The sequence below is a fragment of the Plectropomus leopardus genome, chromosome 10, assembly GCF_026936395.1.
Source record: "Plectropomus leopardus strain MGB_pleo_1.0 chromosome 10, ASM2693639v1, whole genome shotgun sequence".
Taxonomy (NCBI): Eukaryota; Metazoa; Chordata; class Actinopteri; order Perciformes; family Serranidae; genus Plectropomus; species Plectropomus leopardus.
In genome coordinates, this window is record NC_142185.1 from 18,520,873 (window position 1) to 18,544,997 (window position 24,125).

Sequence of the window (24,125 nt, forward strand, 5' to 3'; positions counted from 1 at the left end):
TGAAGCCATTTAAATGATGGACTTTACCAGGAATATTGTTTACTGCCATTTTGCTCAGGACTGTGTGTGCAAAGGGCACACATGAGTTCATTACTACCAATTATATCTGCGAAGACGAATCAGCGCCACTGTGCAGCAAACAAAGGACGCCTGCCAAAACAAACTAAATGACGTAAGTGAAATTTACACTATCAGAATAAGCTCTATACACTGCACGAGCCCAGTTGTTCAGAAATTGTAACACATACTCTTTTATAAAAAGTGGGGTTGATGATGACAAAGTTTGAAGGGACCTATTACAAGTTAATTTCCAGCTTTTACGAATCAACGGCCCTTTTTCAGGAAAAACATTCTGGCGTGCATCCCAGGTTTAAAAAATACAATAAATGATGGATGAATTGCATTCTGGTTCAGGTTCCTCGTATTGTGCATGCCGTCTAACTATCATGGCTCTCTTGGACATCTGAATACAACAAAGCCATTGTTGTTAGTAACACCTGTGCTTGCCCAACTATGACGAGTCAAGATGTGTGCTGTGAAATAGGTCTATTAAAGTTTACTTATCTCAAGCATGGTCTTAATTTATTTCAGGTGCAATAGGTTGTAACATGTTGTAAAAGTGCCCTTAATGTTGCACTTTATATGTAGTAAAGCTGTGTCTAGTCTGGGTTAATGTTGCCTGTGTGTTCAGAATTGGTAGAGAGGGGTGCGGTATGTCACTCAAATAATTTTTTTGGAAGGTTTCTTAAAATTTAGAGTATGCCCCACATAAAGAAAAACAAATCAAACATGGAAGAAATCAGGGGATTTTTAAAATTCTCTGATTGCATTACTTTGCATAAATTAGGTTTACTTTGTATATGACAACTGTATGACAAGTCAAGATACAGTATGTGCTGTAAACGGGTCTTAATGTTTACTTATCTCAAGCATGGTCTTAATTTCAGATGCAATAGTCTGTAACATGCTACAGAATCGTCCTTAACATTGCCCATAAATGTTGAAAAAACTTTGTCTAAACTGTGATTATGTCTGTGTTCAGACTTGACAGAGAGGGGCACGGTATGCGTTTCAAATAAAGAAATTATAAACAAAGAAAAACACATAACAGATGGAGGAAATCAGGGCATTGTTAAAAATGCTCTCATTTCTGCATTGAAGCAGGATTATTTGGTGTTTGTGGAAGATTATGAGAGCCATTACAAGGTTTAAAAACTGGAATTCTGAGTGTGACATGTCATTACAGGAAGGCAGATTTCAATTTCCTAATATACTCAGTCAGTTTTGAAATCAAACCAGCATACATCAAACCACAGAGCTACAAAGCCTATTTAGAATAGTGCTATTAAAATACTCTCAACTCTACAGACGGTTATATGATTCACATCCAAAGTTTCAGAACTTTGTTAGGGATAAACACCGTTTCAATAGACAGCGCTAATCTAATTTAAATACCACAAGATGGCGAATGCCTTGTTGTTAATATGAAAGCAGAAAAATGGAGGGTATTGTCATAATCTCAAAGGGTAAATTTCAACCCAGACCGCAGCTGCAGCATTAGCTGCGCTCTCCTTTAAGAGGAAGCAACAAAAAGAAAAGATAGAGGGGGGAGACGAGACCAGCGTGCAGCCCCCGGCTTCAACACTCATAACAAACAAATTCATTTGATTATAAAACATTAATAAATCCCACCTGCGTTATATGCAGTTGTTTGATCATTTCATGACATGTTGTCACACGAAGCTGGAAACCACAACATGCCATACACATGCGTTACTTTGATGCACAACAAGAGGCTTGCTGTGGGTTTAAGAACGGAATATTTTTGGACAACTTGTGTACATGTTGTTTAAATCATACTGTCCGTTAATGTGTCCGGACACACGGTGAGTCCGCAGAGTGGACTAGCTGGCAACAAAGACAAGATCCACGCTGCAAGGTACTGACTGAAGACTGAGCAGCGCTGCCTCTGTGTGCCAAGTGCCGGTGACATGTTAACGTTAGTTTCTCAACTCTGCGTCCGAGCATTCTTCTTTCGTGACCAAGTTACGAGTTCAACATGACAACACTTATTTTATGAACAAAGTTTAGACCAGAAACAAACGAAAAAGCTGTTTATACTTCCACGTGAACTTTTTTTTTGCCGTGTTGAACTCACGGATTCAGTGAGGCAAGTGTAGGAAGGGATGCTACTGGTTTAGCCAGAGGAGCGTTAGCTTAGCTGTTAGCCCGGGCGACAGGAATCTGTGAAATACAACATTACTGAACGTACGCTGGTGACTAACACCTAGAAAAACACACACGAACTCACCTTGTCGTTGAAAACCGGTGTATTCCTCCCAAAACAAGACGAAATGGAATAACACTGTTTTAATTTACTTTCCAGTTTTGCGCAGTTTGTAGGATGTTGAGAGAGATGAATGGAGAATTTGGTCAGTGTAATTGAGTCCGGGCTGGGAGTGTGACTGGATGTGTTGGTCTCTGGTCGCAGATTGAAGAGACTCTCCTCCGCTTCACTCCACGAGCAACTCGACAGAAGTGACGTCAGCTCAAAGCTTCTACAATGCAAACTTTTGTTCGCCCAAAAAAACTGCAGCCAGCTCGTGCATAAACAGCAGCGGATGCACTGCTAATATGTGTAGCTGTTGCCCTCTAAATGTAAAATTACCCCCCCCAAAAAAAGAAAAAAATGACACCTTAAAGTAAATGATGATGCAGGCGATTTCAAAACGATTTTGATGAGTGTTATAGTGTTACAATGCTCATCATTCTTTCTCAAACAGGTGCACAAGTTGGTGTAGCAGGGGTGTAGCACCAAATTCTGGGTCCTACAGGCTACATATGCACCCCCCACCCCCCCTATTGTTACATTGTTTGTTTTATTTTTTGGAAAGACATGGCAGTGTCAGTCACTCACTCATCTCCAGCTACATTTATAGATAAATCCAAGTGCAGAGAACGGCTGACTAAACCATTTTGTGTCTTTGAGGGTTGAGAGGAGACTCAGAGAGTTTTTCAATATTTTTTTATTAAATTAAAAGTGCAGTTCTTTGACCAGCTTAGTCTGCCATTTTAATTTAGTAACCCTACCTATCATTTAGAAATGTAAAAAAAAAAAAAAAATTGCAAAGAAAACCAAACTTTTCATTTCAGGCTTTTCTTGCCCCCACCCCCCCACTTCAATGCCCCTGTTCAAATGCTTTCAATTTCCATCACATCAATAATGTATGACAGTGAAATCCAACTATTTTTTAAAATTGCTACACATTTTCAGGGTTTATTTATAGTACTTTAAACTGACTCTTAAATATGACCTGGGGTGTGTGTGAAGATTTCAGGAGATGCAGGTGAGACGTCTCGCTCAATATTTAAAAGGGGCATTTGTCCCACCAAAATAAAACAATAATAATAATAATAATAATAATAATAATAATAATAATAATAATAATAATAATAACAATAATAATAACCTCTATTCACATAACACTCTCTGAGCTTTAGCACAAAGTGCTGTCTGTTGCATAACTGCACACATCTTCATAGTTTGTTTTGTGATTGATAACCAAAGGAGGCTGTAACAATAGTCTTACTGACAATGACAGAGCACATAGGAGTGTAGTGTAATTTCTGAAAATAAAACTTACTGACAAATTAAATAAATTATGTCTCCATTTAAAGACTTGATGGTGCTTAAGTTGGTTGGCTATAACAGTTCAGGTCAGTGTGATTGTTCTACAAGCAAAGATTGGATTACAGGATGCCAAAAACAGACACATCAAAGCAGTGTCATTCAACAACAAATGCAAAAATAAAAAAGATACAAAGAAAGAAAAATCAACATGCAATAACAGTAAGAACAAAAGGTGATAGCAATGAATAAATACACATTGGAACAGGTTGAAAAAAACAAGACAAGAGCTCTATTACAGGGCAAGTGTTGGCATATACAGAAAATAGGGTGCAAACTGCAAAGTCATTTTATTTCACATACCTAAATATGAATGTATGGATCTCTTGCACCTGTTCTGAGGAGTCCATTTATTTGTCTTTAAAGAAGCACATCAGACTCTTTATTTATTAATGTCAATTATATGTTCTTGACTGTTATGTTAAGATTGTAGACTCAAAATGTGGATGGCTGCCAGTCAAGGACCAAATTAAGCTAGAGAATCTATTTACAAGGCATCCGATCATCCAATAAAGTGACTCCAGTTGGACAACAACTACCATCTGCCTTTCTTTCCTCATCATTAAGCAAGCATACAATCTGCAAGAGGAAATGGGGTGCACTTTTATCATTAAACTCAGCAACAAACATTTACAACACAGTGTGATTAAAACAAAGTAACAGGATGAAACTATATCGCTGAAGTGGACTGATGTGATGCTGTAGATCCAGTGTTTAAATATCACAAATGATAGCTTTTGTAATGAATTGTTTTCGAGAGATTTGCATTTTCTGAGAGGGTACAATGAAGGTAATGAGATTTCTGTGTTTAATTTCTGGATGGATAAAACAAAGGGTCACTTATAATCACAAGTGCACTGTGTTGTTTTGGGGTTGTTTTTTTTTATAAAAGATGTGTTTATGTTTAGTAGATGGAGTGTTTTTCAATACATGGTACTGCACCTTTTCCCCAACGAACAACGAACATAAAGTTGAGCTAATTGGATACAGTAATTAAGGCACAAATGCATGTTTGAATTAAATATGTCGAAGAAAACATCCTTTCATCAAGAAATTTGTCATTTAAAACAGGTTCATTTGCTTGTTCACAATCCCTTGTGCTCATTGATTTTCCTCCCTGCTTAATTCTGTGTCATTTTCGATGCTGCAGTCACAGGAACGACTGACTGGACTGAGTGAAAAAAACACGCCTGGCTGAATGAACAAACATGGTGAGAGAGAGGAAAATAATGGTTTGATAAATTTGTCACCCGAGCCACAGGATACCTGGGTATTTAATTGTATTGGACAATCTTCATTAGAGGGAATGAGCGATGAGACGGATCAGGGCAGCGTCACATCCAAAAGCCTTTTTCCGGTCAGGCTTTTTCACATTGCACAATCAAAATGTCAGCCTACCTTGGTCATTTGTGACATACTAAGTCGCAGTCAATGGCTGCAATGCAGCAGCATGCTGGGGGAAGGGCAAACAGTCTGTCTCCTTTAAAGGGATTTTTAAAGAGTCTTGATTAGAAAGTATAATGAGATACCAAAGACACAGCAAAGATGATCTCTCTAGAGACTGATGGAAAACAAATTAAGATGGTGCTTTTTGTTTTTAATTATTATTTTTCCATCAGTCCACAGAAAGCTCAGTACACCCATAAGGCACAGGAGTTGGACTCTCTGTCATTGATTTTTTTTTCCCTGACACATTTGAATAATACAGATTTTAATCATGTCAGCACACAATGCTCTGATCCCTTTAACACCAAAGCCTTCCAGCACTTCACATGCATTTGATTTAGAAAATGGCACAGTGTCTGAGCTGAGTACATTCATCGCTTAAGTTTGCAGCTGTGTGCATGTGAGTCAGTGTGCGTGTGTGTTTGAAATTGTTTGTGTGTGGATTGTACAGTTTAAAATATGTGTTATCAACAGATCTGGGATAAACAGTCCCCCAAAAAACTGCTCCAACATGTGTGTTTTCAGATATAAAAATGTAAGCCTGTACTCAGAATCACACTGTCTTCTATGCATAGGCCATAGGCATAGATTTTGTGGAGGGCGCAGGAGACATGTCCCCCTCAATGTTAAGAGCACATGCATTTTCCCCCTAATAAAAACATGAAGGGTGCAAAGGACTTTTATTTTGACAAAATTATAAACATGTACAGCATAAAGTTGTTGAGCATAAAGCTGTGGAGAAAAGGCACAATTTGGTTCATAAAAATTAAAAATGCAGAGAATTAATCATTTAAAAATGCAGAAGACCCCCATTTCAACATTTGGGAGTCCCTCCCAAATGTTGAAATAAGATCTATGTCCTTGCTTCCTACAATATAGGGGAGAGTGGGGTCATATGGAACATTTTTGAATCAACATGAAAAAAACCTTATATTACTTACAGACAACGTGAACAGATAAGAAAATAATTTGAAGCCTAAAAAGATACAGGTGTCTAAAAAAAAATTATAAATGTTTTAGAGCAACACCCAAACGTGAAGGGCACAATTTTATAAAATGTTCAAGGAGTGCCTTTTCCCAAAATTCAGCTTCTCCAGGACGATTAGGATAGTCTGTTGGGTGGATTTGGACACCCTTTTGTGGTCTAAAAATATCATTAAAAAAATGCAGTCTAAATTTGTACATGTTTACACATTTCTTTAAGAAAAAGGAAAACATTTTAACAGAATTATTATATTGTCATAAATTATGGAAATGTGCAAAATTGGCTGATCTTCCAAGACTTCATATCAGCTCATTGTGGTTACCATATGACTTTATGTAGCCTGGAGGTTTATGTGGGCTAGTTTGTTTCATTTTTAAAAAATGCAGTAACAACAACTTAAGATTTAAAAATCTCTGACCTCTCTGAAAATATGCTCAGGGGTTGAAATGTAGGCTTATTTTTTTGAAGAATAAATTATGAAAAGTAAAAAAAATGTAAAAATGGCATCAAACACATGGCATTTTATATTAAAATTGTGATAACACAAAGTCAGGTTTAAACAATTACTTTACAAGTGTAAATGGTACTGTAATTAAGATTACCACAGCCCTATAGGTTTTAAAGAAGTGTAGTCTTCCATGTCTTGACATGATATAATAAAGTATACTGGCCCATGAGTGAGCAGTCATCGAAATAATGGCCTTTGTTTTCCTCTGTTAATTGGAGCATGTTCCAAGACAGTGAATGGGGGAGAAACTCGGGATTTCCGGGACACAAGAAACAGATGCTCTACATTACTGTGGACGGACACCTTTACAAGGAAAGACGGGAACAGGAACAGAGGAAGAGCTGAACAATAACTGATATGCAGTGGATTCCTGGGAAAAAGAGACGTGGTGAAACCAGAATGGCAGGAAGGAGTTCAGACTGATTTGACTCCTTTTGTATTTACACAAAGGCCAGAGTTAGTACTGTTTCTTACATACTAACAAGTTGAAGACATTGTGAAGTCTATTGTATTTTATGGACACATGCCTTGATTATTCACAGGCTTGATGAGCTGATGTTTAGTGATCCAGCGTGGCTCTCATTTTCATTCCATCTGTCACGCTACTGTATGTCATATTGTATTCATGCATACCAATGTCCATTTTAATTAGTCATTCTGGGTCAACGCAGACCTCTTCCTGCTCTAAGCAGCGGTGTGGCAGATGTGTGAATGAAATTCATGTGCTATTATTTGAGTGGAAATAGGCCATTAGAGCCATTGTGACGAGACAACAGCCCCTATATGGTAATAAAATACATACATCCCAGTTCAAAAGAGAAGATGGTATTCGAGATGTAACAGCATTAATCACATCAGTTAGTATCCCTGTGCAAAAAATAAATGGTTATGCCTCAAAAGGTTTATCATAAATTCAATTCAACCCCATTATTTCACAAAAAAATCAAATGAGGCTTTTCAGTATATTAGTGTTACAATTAATTATCATAATTTTAATTAACATAATTACGCCTGTGCAGGAAAACATATTAAAGATAAACATCCTTTTTGCATGTCAATACACATTTTTCTCTGTTGCAACTGGTGACTATCAGCTTAACACTTTTCTGCAGCATTACAACACATTATAAATTTGTGTGGGATCAGCAGACCTCAGACTTATTTGACATTTTGTTTTCATATCATTATTCATTTGAACTTATTCTGTTTAAATTGTATAAAAACATCTGAGATGAGGGCAGCAATAAAGAGACCTAAAACAAGACTAACACTGTACAGTGTTAACAACCAAACCCCAAGCTCTCTGTGCCATTCCCAGGCTTACTCACAGCGATCAGCATGTCTAATAAACTATACTTTGTTACATGTTTATGAGCCTGAATCACTCTCTGACCTTGAGAAAACTGGTACATTTGGGTTTGGAAAAAGAAAATAAATATCTGCTGAAATCTAACAGATGAGGCCATTATAAAAAGCACATTTGAGGGGATGTTGGAAACATGAAGCCAACACTGAGGGGGTCCAAATCTGCCAGGAATAATGGACCCCCTCCTCCAAAGGAATATCAAAATGTGAAAATTAATTTCTAACTATATTATATTAGTTGTCATAACCAAGCACAGGTGTATTCTATATGAATACAATGTAAAGAAATTAAAGCAATATGTTGTACATAAAATGCACATGCAGTGCAACATAAATGATTGGTACTTAACCCTTTGAAACCTGAACAAATTGGCATGAGGAAGTTGACACAGGAGGAAGTTATGAGTTACAAGAAAATTAACTGAAATGTACAAAAAGGGAAATAAAAAAGGTAATAAATAAATAAATAAATAAATAAAAAATATAGATGAAATTGTTACAATACTTAATATTCAATACTCAATATTGTTATTATGAAACTGTTTTCTGGACATTTTTTGTATTTTATTAGTTTTATTAACTTCCAATAATTTCTTAATCTCTCTCTTTTAAAACTAATTTTCAGGTCATTTTCTCGTCATTTGTTTTCCTAATTCCAACCAAGTTGCTTATTGGCTTTTTGACTATGTTTTCAAAAGAAATCAGATCAATTTGCTCAGGTTTCAAGGGTTTAAATGTAGGCGAAAGAAACCTGATGTTTTTCCAGGTTTCAAAGGGTTAAAGGGGAACGCCACCTAAATTTTTGTCATATTTCAATATTTAGGGATATGTGCCCCCCCAATACATTTTATAATTACTGCCTTGATTTGAGGTGCTGTACAGGATTGCAGTAATGCGATCAGTGTTTTATGCGTTTCTCAGCTATTAGTATTTTTTGACAATATAGGCCTATTTTACTCCAGTTCACATTACACTGTAAACAGTGTATAGTCATACTGATATGCAGTTTACAGACAGATATTTTTGTTGTCTTGTCATAATATGAAGACCTGTCAATCACTTCCAGACTGAAAGCATGATGTTTCTGATTTTTGGCAATCAGGCTTTTGTTCATATTTAAATCAGGAAATGAGTCTTTAACCCTTTGGAATCTAGACTGACATCAGTCTTCTTGTTTCTTAAAATTGGAACCTCAGCAATTTGATTTGATTTCTTTCAAAATCACAAGAAAAAGAAGAAAAAAAAGGCAATGAGCAACATGGCAAGAAATGCCACACAAACTGCAAGAACTTGGTAAAATGTGACAAAATAAATAATACGTTTAACAAAAAGGGGAAACAAAAAAACAGAAAAAACTAAATCTATCTATTTAATTTTCAGCATTTTTTAAGGTCATTTTCTTGTGTGTTTTTGTTTTCTCATTTGCAGGTACATTTCTTTTCCTATTGCCATGTTTTGTAAAGTTGCTCATCATTTTCTGCCCATATTTTTAAAGAAATTAAACCGTTTTTTTTTCAGGTTTAAAAGGGTTAAGCTCTGTTTATGCAAGGCTCTTTTCAAATTACATCATTATTGTCAGAGGACATTGCAGAGCTTACAAGAAGCAACAGTTTAGCATCTCCAACCAATCACACATAACCTGACACTGAATGCAGCCATGGCCTTCTCTTGCAGCTACTTTCGGCTATTTGGACATTCCTCTTGCATAACGCGTTAATCATTGGCCACCACAGTGAGACTACATGACTTTCTTATTCTAAGAAGACCTTGACCTCAGCTTGAAGACATGATCAGATCTTGTATTTCATCAACTGTGTTTAGTTTGTTTATAGATATTTGTTGCCTCAAGACACAGGTGTGTCCTTACTACAAATCAGTGTTCTTATAGATTTCTGTTCAACAACAAATACTCGCACAAGTATTGTCAGGGAAGGGACTTGACAGAAATGTGATTCAATGTCCCACCTTGTGGCCAAATATAGACATTACCTGGAATGTTTGGAGGAAAAGGTTTTTGTTATGGTTTTCTATCAGTGTGCATCAGTAACATTTACATCAGTAATTGTTAGTTTTATTTATAGTCCACAAGAAAAGGTTAAAAACATTGAGAGAAAGCACTCAAAAAAAGGATGCATATGCAGTTGAGTTTTAAGGAGAAATTTTCAGAAGACAAGACTTCTTGGAAGTCTAAAATTAGACGTGTGTAAATGGGATGAGAAAAAAAAAAGATTTCCTGCTGACTTCTGTTTCATCTCGGCCCACGCTGAGATGTCAACAGAGCCACTGGACATTTGGAGGGAGTGGCACTTTTCACATGACATTGATTTAGATATCCTTTCAGGTCTAATTAAACTCTATCCCCAATTTCTGTGTCCTAATTCATCCTCATCTCCTCAATTATGCATATATATTTAGCAAAAATGTTCTATATAGATCACACATACTGGAGAGGAGTCGTTCTTTCTTTCTTGCAAATCTTTCACACTGCTGGCCAACCGACAGCTGGAAGGCAACATATAACTGGCTCCATGGTAGAAATACTTCCTGTTACTGCCTAAAAAAAAAAGGACAAGCCCTTTTTATTGTCAAACACTTTATTTCGAAAAACTCAGAAGCGGCTCGGTTCCTGCAAAATCTCAAATATTGCACAAAAGCATTCATGCTGTTAAAGTGTACAACAGTATTAAGAGGGGTATTTTACACAATATTATAAAGTCTCGTCATCATCCTGCAGGATACCCATCACACAGCCAAATACTGATTGTCTTTTAATGTTACAGAAGGATTCATTATTTCCAACACCAAATCATGACTAATCCTAAAAATAAAGCTAAGATAATACTAAGATTTGATTTCACAGGGCTGAAAGGAAACACAAAAATACACATTGCATGTTTTGGCCAGATAAACAGCATATAAAGGATTGAAGAACTGTGAATGTAGATTATTTTTTATTAAAGCCACCTAAATATATTATGGAATGAATAAAATCGATTTCATCAGTGTAATTATTTTTTAACAAAACCTGGCTTTACTGGCTATATTTGGTAAGTCTCTAACCTTGTCACCATTAAAACTGAAGCCAAGGACAAAATGCAAGGAACTTCATAAGGACTTTGTCTGACAGTTTTGCTTTAGGGATGGCTTTTCTTTTCAAAGTGACATTTATCTGGAACAGAAACTGCTTCACTGACTGTGCAAATCTATCTCAGTGGTTTACATTAGAGTTGTTCCGATAGCGATACTGGAATTGGAATACTCATACTGCCTAAACTGCTTGATTTGGTATTGCTGAGTATGCTGGTCTTTGCACTGATCTGATACTTCGTTGTTTACCAGTAAATTTTAAAGTAGATGAAATTACAGTCTTCCTGTATATTTTTTTTCACTCTAAAACAGTAATCTACACAGCAAATTGTGCTGTGCACAAGCTGCAACCTCCAAGGCTGAAATATTAAGCCAGACCCAAAACCTGCAGTTTCTCTAATGGCCACTTGAGGCTGGCTCCAAAACAGTGTCAATCCCTATAAAATGCCCAACATTACAGTAGAAATATACATGGTTATGGCCTGGTATAAAAAAATAGTTTTGGCCTCTATACCTAATTTCAACATTCATGACAACTGTACGGAGGCTACATGTTTTTTTGTATCTCACCTCTTTACATTTCATTAAGGCCCAAAGTCACACATATTTAAGGGCAGAGTCCTTGAGTCCTGTGAGAGACAGGCTGTCTGCAAGGCATAACTACAGTCTGTGAGTCAGATCTACCCCTCACTCCTCCACAGCTCCAGTCTAAAATATGGTCACTTCTTGCTCCAGAAAACCAAGATAGCCGAAATGCCAAAACTTGAGTTTTCAAATTAGTAGTGCACAAACCCATGGTGACATCACGGTAGCTATGTCCATTATTTCTTTTACCGACCATGGCTGTGCAGCCACTAGCTACTACTGTTTTAGAGCGGCCAAGAATAGTTCATTTCTGGTAAATAGCGTAACATTAGCTGCGAGCAAAATATCAAATTATAAAAATAATATGATAAAAGTTCTATGGCATTGTTCTTGTTTTACAAAGGGATAGCAATTATTTCACATCCTTACAGGATTAACACAATAAGGCTTTTATTTATTATTTTAGCGCCATGTTATCAGATCAGTACTCGCTTTCAGTCAATACTCATGTTCAGGTATTAGACGAAGTGTTGGAAAGTCAAAATGGCAATTACTAGCTGGGTTTTTGTTCTGTTCAGGCTATTCACATGGACCCTTGATAGCCTGTGACAGAGTATTCCTGTTTATTTTAATACTGCTTGTACAGGACACTCCATTAGTTTGAAAGTCATTAACATTCACCAGGCAGGGAGGGTCAAACGGAAACGTAATTTGTTGCATTATGTGAAATATCCAGCATTTTTGAAGCTTGATACATACCCGGGACTAAACGTCAGGGAGTCTGTCTCTGCTGCATCAAGTGACCATTTATATCTCAAGCTCCCTCTTGTTGGTCCCCAAAGATTATGGCAATGCAATACTAAATCGCTGATCATTTCTGTCTGCTCACAAAAAAAAGTTTAAAAGCTTTGCTCTTTATTTAATCTCTCCCCCTTTCAACGAGCAATAGCAAGTTACTTTTTATATGCAAGAGAGAAATAATTATCCCAATAGAAATGTGTTGTGCCTGATTACAATAATTTTACACGACATAGACCAGGCTGCTGCAGTTGCTGATGCACCAATCTGAAAAATGTACAGATGATTTTTCGTTAGCGCAGATGACAAAAAAGCAAAAGTAGTGCGATTTTTATGTGCCACATGAGAAAATAGCATTATAATAAGCTTGGTGTCAGTCTTCTCACAATCACACTACATTATTCTGTGCCATGACATTGAAATGTGTTAACCCAAAACTACTTCAGTAACTGTTTTTGTTTAGAGTGGACTTCTTAATGCATGAACACACACCCAGTGAAGAGGCGCTCCATGTTGTGGCAGAGTGAGGAAGTTCTCCTACGGCACACTGTCGGTCTCTTCAGCCTCCACCAGGCAGGACCGGTCTGTGTCCAGGACTCGGAACGGAGGGTGGTACTCGAAAGCCGTGAGGATACCGGAGCCAAGATTGTGCTTCTGGTGCAGGAACCAAATAACTGCTGAGACTCCCATGATAGCCACCACACTGAGAATGACCAGGGCGGACAGCAGCGCGCTGGGTTCTGAGGAGAACAAGTAACAATGAAAGGAAGGTCACTACTGTAAGCACAAGGTCACATGGGAATAAGTAAAGAAATAACTGAAAGAGTTCAAAGGTCGACTTACTCGGCTTGGCTTCCTCTGCCTCTGAAGAAAAAAAAAACACATTGTGAGGCAATTGGAAAAACAATCCCGAACATATTTTCTGAAGTCACATTTACTAAAATCCTAGCTACATACTCATGGATTCACTTTCAGAAAGTCTGGAAGTTTAATATCATCTAGATCTAAAAGACTGCATAATAATAATAATAACAATAACAATAATAATTATAATACATTTTATATATAAGCACCTTTCAAGTCACCCAAGGACATTTCTAAAAAATCAGATAATAAAGTCAGTACATAATAAAAAATAGCGATTAACAATAATGATAATAAAGAAACAACAAGAATGACATGCATATATAGATAAAAAAATATATATTCATAATAAACATAATGAAGCATCAGGAAAGGCGCAGGTCAGGTTGAATATTTAACTGAAAACAATGACTGAAACACACTTAAAAGTCAAAAAATAAAAAGTTTACTGCAAGAAATACATCAGGGTGCGTGCGAAAAAAAAAAGGATTTTACCCATTATTTTGGGATTTTACAAATTCAGAAAAAACTGACTATCTGCTTGGCATGTTTTAGATGAATGTATCAAAGGCCATTTAATATCTGCATGAACCTTACTTATATGTAGCATCAAAAAAAGACTTAAATCTTACTCTGATTTGTCTCACAGACCACTCCATTCTCCGCCTGGTCCAGGCAGCTCACATTTTCCCACTTTCCTGTGTTGCTGTGCAAAGTCACACATGTATCCAAGGGCACCAGGTCTGCTGGAGAGGGGCTGTCCTCCCAGTTAATGAATCTTACAGGTTTCTCATCGAACCACTTCATGTTGTCACCTGCCAAGACACACCAATCAGTGCTGCAGCATGACAGGCAGCCAGACTATGGCCACTATGACAGACATGTCAGTATGATGGTGGAAGTGTCCCTTTTATTTTGCATTTAGTCTCTGTCCAGCATAAACTGCACTGAGCTGTGTTGCAGCACAAAATAATGTTGAACGTAAATGTGTTTTGCTCCTCAGGATTTACAGTAATTGAAATGTGATTTATGGACTCTCTGGTAACACGGTGCCTCCAATGACTGCTTCAAAAAACAGGATTTCCTGAAGTTGTGCCAGAATTTTAAAGACAAGGATGAGTAAGTGTTGTCCTACAAGCTTTTTAAAAGCACCAGCAGAAAATAGGACCAGGGGCTAACAGCTTGATAGTCTCTAAATCAAATATGTTTCAACAAAATAGAGGATTTACTGAAACACAGAGCTGGCAATAAAACTGAAAATATATCAGATAATTTTTGAGTTAAGATGATATATCTCTTTGGTCAAAATACTGTTACGAAGGTCAAGAATAAACCTTCACACTCAACTTTTAAGCCAACATGGACAACAAGTCCAAAAAGTGCTCAGTAATATGTAGATAAACTTGCCTTCACTAGAATTAACAGTATACTGAATCCAAAAAGACACAGGTGATAACTGGACTTTAAGGCCAACTGCTTTATAATTATTACAAACATCTGAAACAACGCCCCTTCAAGATCCAGTGATGGTTTTCCATTTAGTTACCACCAAACAGTCGTAAAAAGTTGCATTTTTTCCTTTTTGATTGTTATAGAGAGTCAGATTTTATGTCATGGAAGTTAACCAGCATGTTTTTACAGTCCTCCGGTCACATGGTACTTACTGTTTGTATCATAATACATTCCCAGCCACACGTTGACATTGTTTTTCCAAACCTCTGGGCTATATTTAACGACGAAGTCATTCTCCTCGGCGCTCTGGATGGTCAAAAGCTCTAGAAAGAGCATAGCATTAAATGACATCAAAGTCATGCACATATTGAGAATACATACAGTCCATTTCTCATTTTGTCCTTGATAAAATATTTGATAATAAGATGTCTTAGGTACCGAATCCTTGGCAGAGAGTTTTTGCTCTCTCAAAAGTGTAGCTTTTGATTTTGTCTTCCTCTCCATGGACAAAGTGGTAACACCCATCTCCAAATGGCACCCAGGTGCGTCCGTCTGCAGGGCAGTCTGAGAAAAAATCACGGGACAGCCCGGAAATGGAAAGATTTGACACTTGACCTATCTAGATTTATCTTACATCTGTGCAGGAGGACTTAGAAGCTGCAGGAACATTAACAAAGCATCTTATGAAATAAAGCTGACTTAAACAAATAAACAAAGCACTATTTTAAGATGCTGAAACGTGTTTGTATAATGTTTGGCTGGATTTTATAACCCCCAACAGACTGTACATGTCTGTAAATTTGAAACTACCCTGTTGGTTAGTTTCAACTTGTGACCATTGTTCCTCTTTATAATTACAGTTTGAGTCTGTGCTTGAGAAATGGTGTGTTGCTTTTTTGGACTGTTCCACTTGTTCCCCCCTTAACTGCTGCACCTGTTATTTGGGATCAGATTATTCCCCCTCTATGCAGCTCTGTTTTTTGTCTCAAGTAGGGGTGGAAGAAGTTCTAAGATCTTTTACTTAAAAAGTAAAAGTAGAAATACAGCAGTGTACAAACACTATGTTACAACTAACAGTCCTGCATTCAAAATATCATTTCAGTAAAAGTACAAAAGTATTATCAAAACATACTTAAAGTACCAAAAGCAGAAGTACTCATTATGCAGAACAGCTCATTTTAGAATAATTTATACAATATTGCTGTATTGTAATTACTGATGCATACATCACTTTAATATTGCAGCTGGTAAAGGTGAAGCTAATTTTCAACTATGTTATATACTGCAGGGTAGCTCCAACTATAATATTTCATCACAATTTATCAGTTGATTTGTATTTTGTATTAATAATCCGAATCTGCAGTAGACAAATGAAGTGGAGTCAAAAATTACAACATTGGCCCCTAAAATGTAGTGGAGTAAATATAAAAAGTAGCATAAAACCAGAATAAAGTTACTCAGGTAAAGTACAAAACCTCTCAAATGTACTGAAGTCTTGTACTTGAGTAAATGTACTTACGGTCCACCGCTGGTCCCAAGTTAGTGGAAACCAATATAGTTGGTATAATATAATTCATGTTACAATATTCTAACCAGAAGTAAATTAAAGGTTAATGTCTTAGCTATAGAAAAACATGTTTTAATATGCACAAATGTTTTCTAAAATGAGCTGAGATGTTTTCTAAAAATGGATTGATTTTTGATTTAAGTCATGTTGTGTATTTGTGCCAACCAGCGCAATCACTGAGCTGGTTGGCACAAAGTTAAAATGCCACAGTTACAATGAAACGAAGGACTGCATAGAGTTTGGCTGTCATTAAATGACACTCACAAAAAAATATTATTTACAGACGTCTCTTTTCCAATGTAAATCAGTGGGCAAAAGTCTTTCTGGGCCAGTGGGCATCACGTGACCAACCCCGACAGTGTAATACCATTTTTGGCCACTTTGTAAAATTTGCATCAGAGGCTGGTGTACTTCCTGGAGGCTTGGTTGAAAACAGTGTGTAAAAAGATAATGGAGAAATGGCTACTGAGTCTCTCCTGAGTTAGGAATACAATTATTGATCCTTACTCAAAACTCATTTTGCCGTTATTTATACTGTAAACATTATGTATTGTGAAATTATATTAGTCGGGTTAGGTTTTATTACGTAATGTTAACAAACTACAATCATGTGCAAGATGTGTTACACAGTCGTGGTTGCAGCACAAAGCTTTCATTGTTTTTCAAGTTCCACTGTATTTAAAGGTAAAAAAACATCCAGTATAAAAAATAATCACCCGACTTAATATTAAATAAATGCCTGATATTCTCAAAGTCAATGAGTCAATGATTTTAATAGAAATTAAAATAATCGTGGTTATTATTTTTGCCACTGTGACCTTCAAAAGAGCTGAAAATAGTTGCGTGCCGATGGACCCCGGTCTCCCCTACTTTAAAAACACGCCTCATAAATGTTGATAGTTTATCTGAAGTGTCTCATTTTTGCAACTGTTCTTTTTTTTTAACTTGGTAATAAACTTACTTAACAGTTAATACGTTTGCAGTGTGTAACCATTTGAATGACATTACTCCACATGACGTTTACTGTCAAAATGAGCCATGAGGCACCTTCAAGCAAAATCCCCAAAAATGCTGTCCTGCTATTCAATCACCCCTGAAGGCAAAACACGGTCTTAACGTTGGTTAATTTGCTCAAAAGTAGTATTGCAACACAGGAAAGCACACAGCTTTAAACTTTGTTAACCTACGTGTTCGCTAACGTTGGCTCAAAAGTTAAGTTGCTATATACAAAACAACAGTGTCGACATTCAGGAAAGTTGGACAAACGTTACTAACAAGCCGCATCGAGAGAAAGGAGACACTGAACAAACATTAAGTACAAAGAGCAAACACACGGGCCTACGCAATGCTATTTTTAACGGCTGCGAAGAATCATAGCTCGCCAACAATAAGACACCACGTTCACTGCGAAGATTTAAAGTCTTACCTCCCGTCAAACAGAGCCGCAGCTGAACACACAACACAAAGACACAGCATATTACTGACAGAGAGCGGTGATTTTTCTTCACTGACTCCATGACAGCCGACACAAGTAGTCATACAGCACCAAACTAGTTTTCGGACTGTTGCTCGACTCTCTCGTGCCTGCAGCGCCAACGTGAGCGCGAGATCCCACCCACACATACTACAGTACAGCACAAGCAGCTCAGTAACACTCACCACCAGGCTCAACACTACACCAGTGAACACACAATGCAACAAATCATACCACATTCATTTCACCTACATTACAAATTAATGTTGATGCTTGTAATTACACTGATTTCACATAACTGGCAAGAAATTAGAGCCATTTGAATGCTTTTATCTGCGATTATAGGCTATTACATTATAAAAATCCAGTTCTTACACAATATGCAAATTTAGGCTAATGTTTTGAAAAGTCTCCTGGTAATTCAATCACTCTGTTAGTATGATAGAAATAAAAACTACAGACAGGTTCAGGCTCAGATTATCTTGCACACAGGAACCTCTGGGTGGTGCTGCACACACAGTATTTGCTGAAGTTTATGGATTTATACTGTACAGTGTAAACTGTATGTACTAAAACATACTTAAATGTTCTCTGTAAATGCTGTAGAAAACAAACTTATTTTATGGTCAATTTCATCTTGATTATTAACGAAATACATGAGCCACAGTTGATCTCACATGAATATATGAGTTTAATATTATCATGGGGCATTTTACTGCAAAATGAGTTCATTCACTTTTGCTACTTTAACTACAATGTACTGACAATTCTTCTTACTTTTACTGAAGTATAGTTTTGAAAGCACATGTTTAACCCTTAAAAAACCTGGAGCAGCTTCACTTTTCTTGTGTGGCTTTCAAAGCCTTTCAAAAATATTTAAACCTCTGAATTAAAAAAAAAACATGGGAAAAAGGCATTAGCAACATGACAAGAAATGTTCCACAAATTGCAAATTGTAAAGCTAAAATTATCTTAATTACATATTTTTAAAAATTTTTTTATTTATTTATTTATTTATTTTTTTTACAAATTATTATGATTTTTAAGCACTTGTTCAAAGGTTTTTTAAACTTTCTTTCTTGTTTTTACTTATTTATTTTATTTGCTGGAATTGTCTTGCTCATTTTGTGGTCATTTCTTATGGACAGGTACCGACCAAAACTTACACTTACCTGATCTGAGTTCCTGGCTATGGATGAAATCCCAAGTCAAGTGCATAGCAGGTAGAGCAGCTTCACTCTATACCCATGAAGCACCCAAGCCAAAGAAGAGGGACCACCATCCCTTCAACAACCCGAAGGAGAAGCCTCCTCACTGCCAGCGATGACCACGGCTCCAAAGGAACCGTAAGTCCTCATCCAAACCAGAAACCATACTGTTCCCACTGCCACAATAAAGAGCATTTCCTGAATGCCTGCACAGAGTTCAAGAAACTGAACACAAACTAGATCGTGAGGTGGCTAATGTACAGACATTGGTGTTGGAAGTGCGGACGATCTCACAAGCCCGAGGTTTGCACCCTCAAGAGACCTTGCAATACCTGCAAAGAGTAACATCTGACTGTACTGCATGATGCAGTCCAGCAAACCCAGAAGAGTGTGCTCATGGTGGCCGCTCCTACTGCGAAGGTGTACCTGGGTAGACCAAACAGATCCCCCAAGGTAATGCTGAAGATTGTGAAAGTTTCACTTCATAATCAAGACAGAGTACTGGAGACCTATGCAGTACTAAACGATGGCTCGGAGCGAAGCATCATCTTGCTCCACACTGAGGGCTTTGAGATACGCCAATGGGCCAGCAACGTTCCAGCTGCCATTGAAGATCTTCCACCCGACACCAGATCCGAGAGCAGTGAGCTATGGCTTTCTCAATCCAGTATGGGCCTTCAGGAGCCAACTCTTGGCTTACGTTGGGACTGCCTCGATGACCCCCTGAAGTACAAACATAGACCAGTAGAGCGAATTGAACCCACGCTGAAGAAAGTGTATAATGTACTTGACTGTCAACATGATCCACTAGACTATATTGTACCCTTTACCACAAGTGCCAAGATTCTTTTCCAAGATCTCTGGAAGTAACAAATCGGCTGAGATGACCCGATCCAGCCACAGAGCCTATGAGAAAGATGGTTCACCTGGGAACAGGAGATTCCCAACCTGATCCAGATGGAAATCTCCAGATGTTATGCACCAGTGTCCGCAGACTCACCAACCTCAAGTAGAGATCTTCACATCTTCTGCGACGCCTATGAGAGAGCGTACAGGTCTGTTACTTACTTACGGACAGAAGATGCCCAGAAATAAGTCCATATCTCCTTTGTCCTGGCCAGATCCCGCGTGCCTAAGAAGCAACTCTCCATACCCCGGCTGGAGCTGAGTGCCACTCTCACTGGTGCTCAGCTAGCCGATGTCCTTCAAGCTGAGCTCACCTTACCCATCAGAAAGGTCATCTGGTCGGACTCTACTACCATTCATCACTGGATCAGGTCAGAATTTTGCCACTACAAAGTTTTTGTGGTACACATGTGGCCACAAAAACTGATGTGAACAACTGGAGGTATTTGGAGAGCGTGAACAATCCCGCTGATGATATCACACGGCGCAAGACCTAGAAGGAGCTGTCCCGACCTCACCGGTGGCACCAAGGCCCTGACTTCCTGAGTGACACTGATGACCATTGGCCAACCAGCCCATCAATTTATCCAGAGCCAGAGGATAGCGAACTGAGGAAATCCTCCTTTTGTGGACAAGTGACTGTCGACTCCTGTCCTCAACTCCCTGATGTCAGCATGTTCTCCACATGGAAGGACCTCATGCAGGCAACAGCGTGGTCCCTACACGAGGCGGCCAATCCAAACCCTAACTCGCCCAGCAAAGCAGCAGATTACATCAAAGCTGAGAATCTTACCAACCTCCAGTTGTTTGGGCTCCCTATCTCCAGAGTACGTTAGGGACACAGGACTCCTCAGAGTTGGGGGGAGGTTACGAAGAGTGGATCAGCTAGAGCCAGACACCATCCACCTGGTCTTGCTAGATCCAAAGCATCCTCTGACCAACCTTATCATCCAGGACTTGGATGAGACACTCCTGAGTCCTGGCAGAGCTGCATCGTCGGTTTTGGATCCTGCGGGGGAGGGAAGCAGTCAAGAGGTATCAGGGTCACTACCTGCCTAGCCTACAGGAGAGACAGAAGTGGCAGAAAGATGAGAAATGCTTCAAACCGAACCAAGTGATGCTCACTGTGTATCCTCAGCTCCCACAAGCTTTATGGCCAGTTGGGAAAGTGACAGCTACTTACCCTGGAGCTGATGGACTGCTGCCATTAAGGTCAAGGATTGGACATACATTTGACCAGTATCTCGTCTGGTCCAGCTCCCTAAGCTTGAAGACGCCGATGAAGATCCACCTACCTGAGTGGTCTTTCTACCTTGGATTCGACCATCTATGCAGGCAGTCGGTGGCGGCTGTGTTAGAAAGCCCACACTGTTAATGTGTTGTTGACTTGTTTATTGAATTAAGATTTTCACCACTGGTTTGTTTCTCTGTAAGTTTTCATATGTCCCATGCTCTTGAACGCACCATAGTTGTTCTGAAGCTATTGAATGCAGCACACCTGTGTGTGAAATGCAGTGCCCTGAAGTTTAGTTTCTTTCCTAACACAAGGGTGGATAGATGGTATTTTTCCTTTGCCTTTACTGTCATTCACTTGTACCCTGCAGGTTTATTGTTGTGTGTAAATGCCAGAAAGTGAGTCTAATGACATTATACTGTAGAAGTTGGATGTTAACATTGTGTTAATGTGTATTTGTTTAGCTGCGCATATAAGCTCATGTTATCTTATGCAGGTGCGTGGTCAAAGCTAATAAGCTAATTCATACTGTATAGTCTGTATACCTCGTGTGAGGTGATTTGTTTATGTCATATGATCCATATGATATTTGAGTAATGAATATGAAACGTGGTGTGTATGAACCCAGATGCAGTACGCTAACACTCAAAGTCAGTTGGTAATAACTTTTATTATAACCAACACGAATAAAGTTCAGCTCACAAATGTTCAGTCCGTTCCTCGGGTGAATTACCCCAACAATGTCTCTGGGAATCCAACGAGATGAAGACACGGAGCTGGAACCAACCGTGGCTGGAGAGCAGGAAACCCCGTAGCTCGGGAAGCCGACAACACGTGGGGCAGCGTTGTCGGGGGATAGCAGCTGGGTCGTGGTGGTCGGGGACAGGCAGAGGATCCGTAGCCGAGGAAACAGTCCGAGAATGCAACGGTAGCCGTCGAGGAGCAGGCTGAAGGATGCGTCGTGGTCGGGGAGGTCTTTGCCAGTGGAGCCGTCAGGATTGCAGAACGCCGAAGCGAAGCACGTGGTCAGGGACAGAAGGCAGGTAGGTACACCGGGTAGCAGGCACGGAGGGTTGGTCGGGAACAGGCTGAGTCGGCAACAGGTAATCTGGCAAAGGAACGCTGGAAAGTCATGCATGGCAGAGGAACAATCTGGCAAAGAGTGAGTGAACTGGAGAGTCTTAAATACTGCACTGATTGGAGATGAGCTGCAGCTGAGGGGAGAGCAGGCTGCAGCAGTGGGCGTGGCTAGCAGGTGGAGCAGAGCAGAGTGAGGTGAGTGGAAAAGTACTGGCAGTGAAGGAGAGGAGGAGAATGCAGGAATCATGACAGAACCCCCCCCCCAAGGGACGGCCCACGACGTCCCAAACCCAAAATCACAGAAGCAGGCGGTGGCGGGGAGCCCGGAAGGAGGTCAAAACTCCTCGGACATGGCCGAAGCCCCGTCATCGACGTCATCGACATCGTTGTCATCGTCGTCGCCAACGTCACCGTCGTCGCCGTCGTCACCGTCACCGTCGTAGCCGTCAGAAGGAGATCCCCCCTGGCGGCACAGAACCCTGGAACAGGTCCTCAAACCAGAAGGGCCAGGGGAAGAAGCGGAGGGCGGGCAGGAGCAGACGACCCGACCAGCAACAGCAGGGGCGGCTCATCCGGATAGCGCCTATGGAAGTCCTCGATGGCGGCGGTCCAGACCTGGCGAGCGGAACCCAGGACCGTTCCTCCGGACGTACCTCCTCAATCGGCAGTACTGGAGACCCCTGCTGGCGCCTGGACGAAGGAAGCGGCGGACCGTGTAAGCGGTGCCCGTCAATGATCCTAGAGTGGAGGAGGCGGCTGGCGGCAGGTTGCAGAGGACTCTCCCGGACGGTTTGATCCTGGAGGCGTGGAGCGATGGGATGAATTCTCATGGCGGGGGTAGCGTCAGGCGGACAGCCACTGGGTTGATGACCTTTTCAATAGGGGAGCGGACCGATGAACTTAGGAGCCAGCTTGGAGTCCACCCTCAGCGGAAGGTCCTTGGTAGCCAAAACCCGTTGACCCACCTGGTAGGGGGAGCCTGTGATCGGCGTCGATGAGCCGTCAGGGTGTGGCGGCCCGCGGCCCGCAACAACGTGGGCCGGGCTCGGTTCCAGGTCTGGCGACAACGACGAATAAAGTCCTCCACCGGTGAGCCGTCTCCCCTCTTGGGCAGGGAAACAGAGGCTGGTACCCATACGCACACTGGAAGGGGGAGAGGCCAGTGGCAGAGCTCTGAAGAAGGGTGTTGTGGGCAAATTCCACCCACAGAGCTGCGAAGACTCAGGAGGCGGGTGAGATGAGGCCATGCAGCGCCGTCTCCATCTCCTGGTTCATCCGTTCTGTCTGTCCATTGGATTGGGGATGGTACCGGAGGACAGGCTGGCGGGCGCCCCAAAAGTCGGCAGAACTCCTTCCAGAAAGCTGAGGCGAACTGGGGCCCCGATCGGAGACCACATCAGAAGGGATGCCGTGCAGTCTGATCACATGCTGGAGGAGCAACCCCGCAGTCTCCTTGGCAGAGGGGAGCTTGGGCAAGGGCACCAGATCGCCATCTTGCTGAACCGATCCACCACTGTCAGGATTGTGGTGTTGCCTCCTGACAGTGGCAGACCGGTGGCCAATCCAGGCGATGTGGGACCATGGGCGATGAGGAACAGGAAGTGGATGCAGATGACCGGCTGGAGCCTGGCAGAGGTCTTACATTGATTACAGACCGGACAGGAGTTCACAAAGTCTTTGGTGTCAGTAACCAATGTGGGCCACCAGAACCGTCGTTGCAGGACCTCTCTAGTGCGGGTGATCCCAGGATGACAGGTGAGGCGAGAAGAATGAGCCCACTGTAGCACCTCTGATCTGAACCCCTCAGGGACGAACAGGCCGGTTCTGGGGACATGAACTGGGACCGGCTGTTGTTCCAGGGCCGACAGGATCGTTCCT

General features: G+C 40.2%; 2 protein-coding genes across 11 annotated transcripts in view; both read right to left on the reverse strand.

Annotated features, from left to right (window-relative positions):
* LOC121948856 (bromodomain adjacent to zinc finger domain protein 2B-like) overlaps positions 1-2,569 on the reverse strand; it is a 65,752-nt gene extending 63,183 nt beyond the window's left edge. For 7 of the 9 annotated variants that reach the window (XM_088083203.1, XM_088083206.1, XM_088083205.1 and 4 more), the window contains exon 1: positions 2,312-2,569. The gene's annotated coding sequence lies outside the window, so the exon portion shown is untranslated. The remainder of the gene's footprint in view (positions 1-2,311) is intronic. The other 2 variants (XM_088083208.1, XM_088083207.1) reach the window with 1 other exon arrangement.
* A 7,999-nt stretch (positions 2,570-10,568) lies between these two features.
* cd302 (CD302 molecule) lies at positions 10,569-17,954 on the reverse strand. Of its 2 annotated transcripts, XM_042494853.2 has the most exons (7): positions 17,772-17,954; positions 15,217-15,342; positions 14,991-15,101; positions 13,959-14,141; positions 13,306-13,326; positions 12,955-13,202; positions 10,569-12,729 (listed from the first exon to the last, which is right to left on the reverse strand). In XM_042494853.2, the coding sequence occupies exons 1-6, from the start codon at positions 17,860-17,862 to the stop codon at positions 13,000-13,002; spliced, it is 735 nt and encodes a 244-aa protein (XP_042350787.2). In that variant the 5' UTR covers positions 17,863-17,954; the 3' UTR covers positions 10,569-12,729; positions 12,955-12,999. The 2 variants fall into 2 exon arrangements, with proteins under 2 accessions (XP_042350787.2, XP_042350786.2); XM_042494852.2 differs by having other exon boundaries at positions 10,569-13,202.
* Between the last annotated feature and the right edge of the window lie 6,171 nt (positions 17,955-24,125).